General features: G+C 45.5%; 1 protein-coding gene across 4 annotated transcripts in view; it reads left to right on the top strand.

Moving 5' to 3' along the window:
* LOC146196993 (solute carrier family 35 member G1-like) overlaps positions 1 to 12,359 on the top strand; it is a 56,254-nt gene that overhangs the window by 36,499 nt on the left and 7,396 nt on the right. For 3 of the 4 annotated variants that reach the window (XM_084598708.1, XM_084598707.1, XM_084598709.1), the window contains exons 2-3: positions 4,657 to 4,786; positions 9,679 to 9,863. In XM_084598708.1, the coding sequence (XP_084454834.1) occupies positions 4,714 to 4,786; positions 9,679 to 9,863 (258 nt within the window). In that variant the 5' untranslated portion in view covers positions 4,657 to 4,713. The remainder of the gene's footprint in view (positions 1 to 4,656; positions 4,787 to 9,678; positions 9,864 to 12,359) is intronic. The other variant, XM_084598711.1, reaches the window with a different exon arrangement.

The raw sequence follows: 12,359 nt of genomic DNA, 5'->3' as shown, positions 1-12,359 counted from the left end.
GTGCCTCTTCCATAAAGGAGCATCGTTTGAATAGGCTCCGAGTGCGATGCCTCATTCCGCCAGCTAAAGTTTCTTTTGACTTCACATCCCGTCCTCTGACATTTCGATCCCTCCACACCAACAGAAGTTTATAATGATACTAGTGGTTTTGGCATCGGCGCTGTTATGGTTCAAAACAACCATGATTGGGAGCACGTTATTGCATATGCGAGCCGCTCCCTTAACAAGCCAGAGCGCAACAGGAATGCTGCGAAGTAGTTCTGATTATACCTGCATGGTTTCCAAGTCACCGTAGTGACTGACCAACCCTCCGGCTTGTCAGTTTTCAAGATCCATGCTGTTGCTTCGCGTGCTGGGCCCTCAAATGCCGTATACAAGAGCATGCGGTGGCACGTCGATGCACACTAGAGAGATTTAGCACACCGTGATCCGCGATCCGCCACCGTGACCCTCTACCGCTCGTGGGCGGGACGCACAAGCTGATTGGTTGCAATGCGGCAGGTCTATGTGCCGACACCCAGTATGTGGCGCCATCTATCGGCATCAAAGTGCTCTGGGCATGCGCAGTGGAACGCGCGGTGGCGGATCACGGTAGCGGATCGCGGATCACGGTGTGCTAAATCTCTCTACTGTCTTTCGCGAATGCCGCTTTCTTCAACAGTGAGTGTAGTGACAATTTCAACCATTACGTCTAAGCTATTTTCCCGAAGCTTCCGGACGTTCAGGTGTTTAAAAGTGAGCAACGCGAAGATCCGGCTCTACAGCCCCTCTTTTCCACCCCGTACAACCAGGCAGTTGCAGGCCGTTTTTGTATCCACAACAGCACAGATGGAATGCATAACCAGGGCACTCACCATGCTTCTCATGTATGTGCACTCTGAACAGAAAAATGGGACATCATACTGCCCTGCATCACATATACATCTTTAATACCGCCACTCATAAAACAGCGGGATACAATCCATTCTACCTCATGTGCGCCCGCCCGCCACGCTTCACCCTGGACCCAATCCTGCAATTTTCTACCAGTTACAAGCTGTGTAACGCCGAGATGTTATCTTTGGCTGAAGAAGCTCGTCGGATTACGCGCCTGCGAGCCACTGCTTAACAAGTGCACTTCCAAGACTGCTACAATGACCACCACCGGCACGTTATCTACGCTCAGGGAGACATGGTTTGGCGCCCAGTCAGGCGCAGAGGCTTGCACCAGAAGCTGCAAGTCCCGTACAACGGCCCTTACGTACATGGTCGTGACCAGAATTAGGAACATCAGGTATGAGATTAAACGCGTCCCCACAACTGATCAACGTTCCGCGAAAACTTCACTATCACGCGTCGATTGTCTGAAGCCACGCCACACTCGGGAGGCAGCATAACTGGCCCGGCTGACTTCTGCTGCGCAGGGCGAAAATGTTACGGAGGAGCGAAGGTGACGTAGTAGGACAGAGTGTTGGTAGCGTAGTTTAATGTTACCGAGAGCTGACTTCGCACGCCTGTGGCGACCACGTCCTGAGTGGAGGTGTCCCTTAACAATATTATCTGCCGTCTGAAATATTTGCTCAAATACTTTGCCACTGTAAGAAAAATAAAGAGAAGCATTTTTTTGCCTATTATGGCTTTGAAGTCTGGACTTTTTCAAATAAATGATTAAAGTAAAAGTTAAAGCACGTTAAAGTATAGGGAACATTAAATTTATCAATGCCGTTGTTTTCAATTTTCAGGCGGTTTAGTTTTCTAGTTGTTGTCACTGAAATCATTGTCACAAGGCATCAGTTATCATGCTCAAAGTTTTAAATGTTCATCTGGTAAATCCCGGTATCGCGACTTGTGATAACCGAAAGAATATACACGGAAAGCATCAAGCACTGAATAACTCGCAGCACTATGTGGTCCACTATTTCACCCACCACCTGAAAATCTACCCAATACATTTTCTGACATGGTCGCACATTTCAAGAACTATGCTGCTGACTTCAGCTCGATTTCTCCTGCATGTTGATACTGCAGTTAAAGCGTATCACCCCCCCCCCTCCCCCCTTAAATTCTGCTGTAACGTAATTAGCGTATGCTGCGTCATTGCCATGATGAACAAAACGATGATGCCGAATATCGAATATGACGATAAAAAGCATGGCATGCGGCATCACTTTATAAAGAAAGAATGTTTGTGTCCTTAACTTGTGTGGTATTTATTGTTCGCACGACTTCTAAGCCAGCTGGCAGCAGATGTCGCAGATCATTCGTCACGACGTAGATCCGTGTCTCTTTTCCTCTTTCATTTTCTCTCTCCCCTCCTTCTCTTCCTATTCCAAAGCATGTTTCCTCAAAATAATTCATGTATCAACCAGCTTACTTCCGTGTTGAACCTTCGTTGTCACCTGTCTAACCTGAACTTAAAGAATTACCAAATGCACTCAATTATCTTGACGAAAAAAGTTATAGACATCCTGACAATGCCGTACAAGAATGTTTTTAGAGTGTTTAACTCTCAGTGTGGACGTTGCTGAATTGATGATGGCTGTGTCCGGTGTATGTATTACTTGCGTTGTTAACTATAACATTGTTTGCTACAAGACTGTGTATTAATTTCTATAAAATTGTCTATGCTATGCAGTGATTACTGTAACGACTGGTTAGAGCTTTGTCAAGCTGCAAAACAATGCAGATTTTAATACGGTCACCTTTTTGCTGAAGTAAAATAAATAACATTCGATTGATCGATCAATTGATTGATTGATTGATTGATTGATTGATTGATTGATTGATTGATTGATTGATTGATTGATTGATTGATTGATTGATTGATTGATTGATTGACATAGTTCAACATATTTTTTTATCTATCACGAAGCCTCTGTAAGCTGTTCTCTTGAAGCTTCAACTCTGACGTGCGTATTCCTTCACTCAGAAAGCGGTTGCATGTGTTCTGAAATGCCTTATTTCAAGCTGCATGCATTTGCTGGGGCGCAGAGCTCAAGACTGCAAACTGCCAATTGAGGTGCGCAAATACGTGTTGTTTCTCGACAGTGTGTAGTGCTTTCATTTAAGATAGGTATAATAGAGCAGTATAAACCAACGCGCGGAAAACGGACCACTTTACAATGAATAGAACCGTGTGCGGTAGACTAAAACTGCAGATGTACTAATGGCAATGTCTCATGGCTGACGTCACGACGCCATTAAAGCGACACAAATCACGAGCGGAAACGAATGCTGGGAGCTCAGGCTTTGTTTTTATTGGTCTTTGTTTTTCAAGGAAATACTCCACATGTTTCACTACGTACATGTACAGCTCTGTACACTGTCGAAGTTGCAGTCGTGGCATGATTTAATGGAAAGCGGGCGGTAGACGATATTAGTTGCCGGCGCTCCGCGGCACCACTCACGGTACGAACAATTATCGAGGTATGGGCTTCTTGATCAACCTTTCAACGCTATCCCCTCTGGTGCTTGCGCTCAGCATGTCTTCGCGGATATTACGTTGCTAATTACACCCTCTGTACCCCCTCCCCCCCCCCCTTCCCCCCACCCCTTCCCTAAAACAAAGAGGCCCTTACCTAGACCTGCTACTATATTATGTGCACGTAATACCACCTTGTCAGCAATAATACGCTATTTGTCTTATAGACGGACAGGACGTGCGGAGCCGACATAATCACGTGATGCTCCATACCCGACTGCTCATATGCTTGAAAAGCGGAAAATTTGCAGCGTTAAAAGTGTCGGCAGTGCAAACGTACTCTTTTACACGATTTCGGTAATAGAAAAGCAGCATACTTCTTGTTGTGTTCGACCACATTACGCGTATCGTAGCCGTTCGTAAGCATAAATATGTAGGTAGGACAAGAAAACGCCTGTAACGGTCGTCTGACAGACCGTGCGTGGTCCTTCGAATAGTCTTCCAGCAACAGTATGGCGCAGATATGTTCTTTATTCAACTGCAAGCCATCTCTCACTGGTACAGCTGTTCTGTACGAGCACCAGGAAGTCGCAATCGCAGAGGAGTGAAACTGTCGACGCGTGCATGAATAGTTGTAGGCGTGACACATGGCACACGATGAGTGCAGCCGCAGTACAGTGACGAAGAACCTTAACGACAAAACATAGTGTGCAGCGTATATCTGTTTCGTTTTGTCTTTACGGCGTGGCACCAGTTTGGTCTTCATTTGCGAGTCATTGCAGTGTCTAATTGCCTCCTTAACTCCGTGCGCTGCTCGGCCACTGTAACAAAACGAAGCAATCAGACCAACAGCGCGTGTGTACTTTCGCGGCCACCACGTTGCATGTAAGAGTGTTTGTTAAATTGTAGCAACCCCGCGCTGCTGACTTGTGGCAGCATCGATATAGAAAGCGATTACGTTTCAATACTAGCATCGTTTTCTCCATACACAGCGGCGGCGCTACAGCTGAGCGGTACTTCAGGGATTACTATTACACATGCGACGCAGAGCTGGACAGCTGTACATCTAAGTACGTAGGGAGATACAAAATGACAGAAACGATTTCGGTCTGGGGCCATTGTAGCTCCGTCGTTTCCACCGCATCCTGCGAGCGTGTCTCGTGACATTTAGTGCTCGCGGATGTGCGAAGCTGCCATTTGAGAAGCCTGAGCACTGATAAATCGTTTCAGTCATGCGGTCGCGTTCCTATACGCAGGATACTGAATGACACCGACCGAGAGGACACCTCACGACAGCTGCGATCCAAGCCGCCATGACGGCTGCCGACAGCAAGGGTGGCGATGACATCAGCGTCGAAGTGACCAAGACCAAGCTGCCTGGAGATGGTGAGTTCACACGGTCGTATGCGGTGCAATGCTGAAAGTGCGGTATATTATTGAGTAGGTCAGTGACGCACTTTTCTGTGCTGTAAAGACGAAGTCGACCCGCCATTATCATCTTGCGTCCTTTTCGGCTTTTCTGCCTTCTGTTTGGTTGCCTTTCGAGCGTTAAATCTCAAGGTAAGTTACCGACACGTTTCGTTCTGGAACTGACACCTTTCATACTTTTTTCCAAATAACTGCTTCCTCTGTGAACACCTCAGGCTCGAGACGTGCAAATGATTTACGGGCGTGGCTGCCTTCGTGCTTGATATCAAAATTGTAGAGTAATCCATTCCGGTCCTGCTTAGTACAAGCATGTCGCCGTCTCAGTTTCTGCCGCGACCCCGAAGTACGGCTAAATGTACTCGGATTGCTATGCTATTCGAACTTAAAGAGCTGGCGGAAAACTATGACGCAAACTTAAGACTGATCTTGCTTATTACAATCTTTAAGAACGCCTGCCGCTTCATCTCATCTTGGACCACCCCAAGAAAGCAGTGAAGCCCTGTCTGGGCGCCGCATAAGAGATAATAGCCCAATTATACGAATAAATAAGCCGCTACACAATACAATCGATATAGTTTAGACCGCTAAGTACGAGACTTGCTTGAAGAGGCACCTACAGCACGGCGCTTTGGCGTACGTCTTCAAATCCTACAGACCAGGGGGTCCATACTTCTACCAAAATTGTGAAAAAATATCTTCTTAGGCACCATAAACAAATCACAGCTCATTCAGTCCTTGTTCTTTTAGGAGATAAATTTCGAAAAAACGTTGCTCATGTATCTGTCGTTTCCACGCATTCGCTTTCATGACAAAAAAAAAAGTTTTTTTTTTTATTCCATTTTGATAAAGGTCGCCACAAAGGTAACATGCAGGAAAGTTTACGTAGCCTCCATTGTTTGGCACACCGCTAGTTATTAGCAATTCCAAAACGAAAGTATCCAGCAGCATAGTTTCAAATTACAAAATAAGAAAATAAAGAAACTAACCCTGGGAACGAAAATGTTGCAATTATTGAGAAATAGAAGTTCGGCATATGCAAACTAAAAAAGTGACACGGTTATAAATTAACGCTGCCAGTTAGCAAGCAGTGCACACTGTGGTGATAGTAGCAGCCGAAGTAAACTAAACGCAACAAGAGGGAGGGATGAGATGAAAGCAGCATATAATTCGTAGTGAAAATTCAGGCAGTATCCGAACCCCATATTTAAAACACTGATGTACCGAAAACAATGGAATGTAATTTATAGTAAGTGTGAAATAGCCGAGTAAGATTTACACAAAATTTACTGCAGCGAAAGAAAAAGCGTTCAGTTCTAAAGCTGCGTGCGTTTTCTGATTTCATGACGAGCGGTAGCACCATCCAGTCGAAGATGGTAGAAAAAACTGTTCGTTAAATACAGTTGGCGTGGGCACCTTAGAAGAAAATAAGTTATTCCCTGCGTGCCATGTTTTGATAGTAAATTTCTAAATATCGATATTTTCTGGGTTGCTCCGATTCTGTGAAACGCAATTTAAGGCGGACGTCAGCTTAGTAGTGACATCTGTTAATACTCCAGCGAAATGCAGCTATAAATATGTACGAGGTCACTGAACCTTGCACACCTGGACGAGGCATAGCAGTAATAAGCCGGACTGAGGTTTATGGACGCGTCAGCAAAGCGCCTTCTTGAATAAGTACGCACACCGGAGTGGGTATTAAAATGAAAAAAAAAAAAAAAAAAAAAAAAAAAAACAAATGCTTGTTGTATAATTAAACAAAGCACACGAAACGTAAATAGAAGAATATAAGCGAAGACGAAGAGGAAATATCCAAGGAGAAGGGGGTGATTTTTCTTTTCTTCGCTTTTAGGTAATAGTGGCAATCTGGGCTCTTGATTACTAGAGCAGCAATTGCCTCAATATAGTGTGTTCTTTGTGGCACATGTGCTCCAGGTCCAAGGCCCTAGCGGTGGCGATAGTGCCGATGTTACCAGCTGCACCTCTCAAGCGAATTTTGCAGTTCCGCTGCTGGAAGAAAAAACTCAACTACGCAGAAATAATTGGATGGAAGCGCTGGTGACTCAGCCATGCTTTCCGGGGCACCTCAGTCACTGCACTCAGGAAACCTCACTTGAGTACCAGCTGCACACAGCTGCATTTCTCTTCAGCTACACCACCGCTGGCATAAATGAGGCTACGCATAGCAATAATCATGAGCAGCGTTTGGCCACTGCGTTCTAGAGGCACCCGTGCGATCATGCTACCAGTAGGGATATTGTATTCGAGAAAAGTTTCCTTTCTCGTGGAATGTGAAAAATAGTCTTTAGCGAAAAGAGAATTTTTAAGAAGATTTAGAGAAATTTAATAACTGAAATAGACTAGCTTTTTTTCCAGATTGGCAGGGTTTTCACGTTACTGTAAAAAAAAAAATAGCTTCATTCAAAACTCGTCGCTGGTTAACAGGCACATCGGGAGCTTGTGAGTGAAGTAAACACAGATCTTCCGTGTCGTGATTGCTGATGCCAGCGCCAAGCTAGATGAAACTGGACATTTGGCAGGTAATTCAATCAATGGCCATTCTGATGCTGCCCAGTCATTTCCGTCTAATGTCCTTGATACGTGATGATTTGATTGCGCCAACCCGTCACAGCCCGTTTACAGTCACTGTCAGCTTGAAGGGGTAAAAAAAAAAACACCATGAAGGTGGACACAGCTGCAAGTCTATCTGTTATTTCAAGAAACTGCTTTCAGATACTCTTGCCTAAAAAATAAGTCGAACGATTGCTGGTGTTTCTCTGCAGCTATTTTGTGAGGTGACGCAAGTTCAGGAGAGTAGGTGTCATTGTGTTCACTTCCTCAGCAGTAATGCTGCCCTACTGTTGTTCTCGTGGTACACTTATGTGGAACGGCGAGTCCTCCTCCATCGAGTTCATCTATTAATTTTCATAATTTTTGCATTCGTGGTTTATACTCTCCAACGATGCGTAAGACATTACTGTACGTGGAACGCCGCATGACATTTGCCTGCGGCTGCTAAATAATTTATAATCGACTTTTTTCTCGTCTGTTTCGGTATCAACCGCCGAACTATACATGCGACATCAAAGTCAAGTCTAGGTCACGTGAACGGGGTAAAAACAGCCATTTAGTCGTTCCTTTGTCGTTTTAATTCTCCGAGACGCTAAATACACCCTACCACAAAGACAGTAATCGCAACAAGTGATAAATCGGCGATTATATCGCTGTGTTTTCGTGCCTGACGTGACCTTGACTGGGCGGAATTATTTTAGAAGTGAATATAATTAGGCTAACAATTTCTAGATCTTGGGATATAAACGATAACCTTGCCAATTTTCCCTTCTGTAGCTGGAAGACGATTATATTTTATTTGGAAGCTCTCGCCGCATGTAGTCTTTTTTTTTCTTTATCGGCAGTAGTGCACAATTTAAAGATAATTGCGATGATATATTCTGATGCGTCATCACAATATATCATATATAATTATATACTGCGATGACGATAAAACCTATCGTCCTGAACAACCTGCAGAAAACCTGGACAATGGGGCCTTTACCACTCTCGCTTAAAACCTCCACAGTTGTTTGGCTTAAACTGTAATGATTGCAGCACCGATTCCGCACTGTAAACGGAAGATGTGATATCTTAAGCACCGGTGATTACAACCAATTTTCTAAAACGTCCGTTGCATCATTACTTTACACGTAGCGTGTATTGCGTCCATTTGCAGTGTTGGAAGTTTTACTGCGGCAAAGCGTACAGTGTTCACCCACCAAATAAGTAGTGCAGAGAGGAAAACTTGGCTGGCTTACAAGTACTTCGCAAGTCATGCTTTCACTTCTCTCTCTTTTGTTGTTTCTTCTGTACAGGGTTTTGAATATTTGGGGGCTGGGATTTAAAACATTCCTATGCAAAATCTACTACACCATTCGAGCTGAAATAACGTTCACAAAGTAGCAAAATATCGTCTACGTTATCTGATAAGTGATTCAACATCGGTACTTGCCTAGATTTTCCGAAATCGAGAAAAAACTGCTCTCGGCGGCGTGCACAATTTTCGCAGAAGAGAGTCGAAAAGCTATTTTGACATGAGACGTCATCTGTCGACCAGTGAGACAAGCTCCATCCCGGCCGTTGGCGCGCTTGCCTTGCTGCCCGACAGATGACGCATCATGTCAAAGTAGCTTTTCGACTCTCTTCTGCGAAAATTGTGCACGCCGCCGAGAGCAGTTTTTTCTCGATTTCGGAAAATCTAGGCAAGTACCGATGTTGAATCACTTATGAGATAACATAGACGATATTTTGCTACTTTGTGAACGTTATTTCAGCTCGAATGGGGCAGTAGATTTTGCATAGGAATTTTTTAAATCCCAGCCCCCAAATATTCAAGACCCTATAGTTTATTTTTATCTAATTCTCATGTACTACAATTCAAATAAAGGTGTTCCTGTACTGCATTGCCATCGACAAGGCATTAGAGAATCCACGTATCGAATAGTCGAGAAATAAATAAAAAGACTAATTGCCCTTTGGCATATTCCAAATTTGTTTCAAGTGTTACATATTACGAGGACTCCAGGAGATATGCCTTCGACAGGAACTGTCAGCGGGATAATATGAAAGGTCTTCCCTAATCTCCCGTTTACACCTCACTTCTACTTCCTCAAGGATCATTTTTCTCCGTTCCAAGCTTCACATTTGCGTCTCTCTTATTTCGCTCTTCGGCGGCTGTGGTGTCTCGTACATACATGGGCTACACCGGACATCGGATAAATGGTATTATTTACGAAAGTGTTCAGAATCGGAACTTTAACCTCAACCACCCATTCTCTCTGTCTTTGCCGTGCGTGCAGCAGCCAATGGCGAGCCAGCCAAGGAGTCCAAGGGCGGCGGAGGCGAAAAACATGAGTACGTGCGTCGGCACAGCAGCGTCCAGCAGCTGGCGCATGCAGCGTGGCGGGAGGCGGCCGGCATCTCAGCTGCCTTGGCCACGGGGCTCTCCATCAGCGTCGGAGGACTGCTCATCGGACTCGTCGAGGTACTTTGGCTCACAGCGGTTCCTGGCCAATAAAGGAGAAGGGGTCATAGCTAATCGTTACGAACTGTTGGAAATTCCATTCCTCGTTCTCATCGCACAGGAGCTCCGAAATCTGGACAGCAGTTCAGACAAAGTGGAGGGCCACGCACGCGCGCGCGTACCGCTACGTGGGTCTTGATGGTCCCTTCATCTTCTCCTGTACGGTTTATCGCGTCCCCAAGCGCAGACTCTAGTTTGTAGCTGATGGAGCCTTTCACATAATGCTGCTCAGCAGCAACAGGTGCCGAACCGTTACAGCATGAATGGTACAAAGTCTGTGACTCTCTCCCGATCATATCTCCGCACGCTGTGCTGCACTACATTTTCTGATTAGATGATCAGTTAGCGGGCGCGCTCTCCTCTTTTATCATAGCCCAAGCAAACTGGGCAACGATATTCCGTTTTGAATGTCGCAACAATAGCCGACTTGACACAACGTAAGCCGCAAAGGACGGCGAGAGATTCAAAACATCTAGCGGTGGAAAAGAACGGAATGATTATTTCAGGGCCTCGCTTAGAAGATGGGTTTAGAAAACATGAATCAGAGAAAGCCAGTATGAGCATCCGAATGCGAGTTCTCCCTGATTTTATATGGGCAAAGAGCAGAAGTACAAACAGTATTAGCCAAAACCAGCCAACCTGTCGTGCTGACCGCCTCCGAAACATTTTTGGTTTTCAGAGAATGACTCGATACCACAATATAGAACCACATGAAATGCTTTCTGGAGGCGCCAGGCAGGTTAGTGCCAATGTCCCGTAGAGACCTGCACTCACTCGCGAAAAAGCGAGCACTTTCTTTACTTGTTCCGCTTTTAGTAGTATATACATTGAGAATATTTGGTTGTGATATTACCCCATACCCAAGTAAAGTTGCGACGATCTCGAAATCCTAAAGGTCGAATATACGATCCTCTGCTTGAACCTATACGCTTCATGACGTTTTTAGGTTTATTGCCTGATTAACAGTGGGAAATATGCGGTTTAAATGAGGTACTAAAGGTGAAAGTTTGGTTAGCGTGACTGGATAAAAGCAGGTATCATAAAAATGCCCTCGCCCCTCCACCTTCTTCTTATTATCACTCACTTGCTGCGGATGATCGTTTCTTTTACTCTGGCGCATCCCAACATCGCCTCCCCGGGTGCGCTCACCGCAGAGCCGTGCAATAGAGAAAATTCATCTCCCGCTGGAGCTCCAATTAGAGTTCCCCGGCGCCACTTCCGGGTATCCTGTACCTTCATGGGCTTATTCGACTTACTACATTCGTACCTTTTACTGAAGAGCTAATTCATCAAATTCATCTCATCGCCATCGGTCATCTCTCTGTTCTCTTTCTCTGTGTTCATCGGCTTGCACCGCGAAACATTTTGGTTGGAGGTGCGGGGTATATGCTCCTCACTACTCCTCATCCTGGCCCAGAGCTTCGGTTCTTTGAGTCTTATATCGCCGTCAGCAGTGGATGCCCGGAAGGCATGGCCCGGTTGTTCCCCAGCCTCCCGGACTCAACGCGACCTCGCCGTTCCCCGCCCTGTCCACTGCCCGGACCACAAGACAAGACGAAGGAGAAACCCAGCAAAAGGAACCCACTGACCTGAGACGCCACCAACACGACCACAAGACACTACGGGAGACTCGATCGACCAGATGACCCCATTGACCCGAGATACCGACCAAAGATGCCAACGACCCAAGAACCGTCACACAGGAGGATACTACCCCTGATATGCGTTGCCTGCCTGGGCCTCAGCCCGGTGATCTTGGCTACCTGTGGCCGGAAAGCGTCTTGGGCCAGGCTTCATACGGGGATCATCGTTGTTGTTATCCTCTAAATTGATGGCACATACCCGCACGGGGCGACCGGCCAAGAATTGGGGTGCTGACATATATTGTGGCGGCAAGGCTTTGTCTTCTTCCCTTCTTTCCCTGATATGTCTTCTCGCCTCAGTGCATATAGCACATACCCAGAATGGGAGATTGGCCAAAGTTCAGTGAATATGTAAGAATTGAATCCATGCATGGTGTCAACTTAGACTGTACGATAAAAAACTTAATAATTAGGAATTAATGTTGCTAAAATAAGTTGGAAACAATTTGAGGTGATAGGAATAGTAATCAGTGAAAGAATGATATTTAAAGAAATGCGCATATAAAATTTGTAAATATAGTCCAGACAGAGTAGCGGCAACAAACAAATCTTCCGGTCGCAGTATTGTAGCTATTAAGTAACTCACACACTGGTTTTAGGGCATGCCCTTTGACGGTTGTACCAAAGGAGAGGAGAACAGTAATTGTAAACGGTAGTCCTAGGCGAGTATGTCATAGATCCCATCGCCGTCAACAATTTTCCTCGTCTATGACCGAGACGATCTCTCGGTGGCCCCGGGTAATGTTACGGACGAAGAAGCTGGTATTGGCGCGGGCAGGAGTGCGATGTGCCATATGTTATTTTGTTAATAGCA

Source organism: Amblyomma maculatum, chromosome 3, assembly GCF_055883805.1.
Source record: "Amblyomma maculatum isolate TAMU_Amacu chromosome 3, ASM5588380v1, whole genome shotgun sequence".
NCBI classification, from domain to species: domain Eukaryota; kingdom Metazoa; phylum Arthropoda; class Arachnida; order Ixodida; family Ixodidae; genus Amblyomma; species Amblyomma maculatum.
Note: the sequence above shows the minus strand (reverse complement) of the source record. Positions and strands in the feature narration are given on the sequence as shown.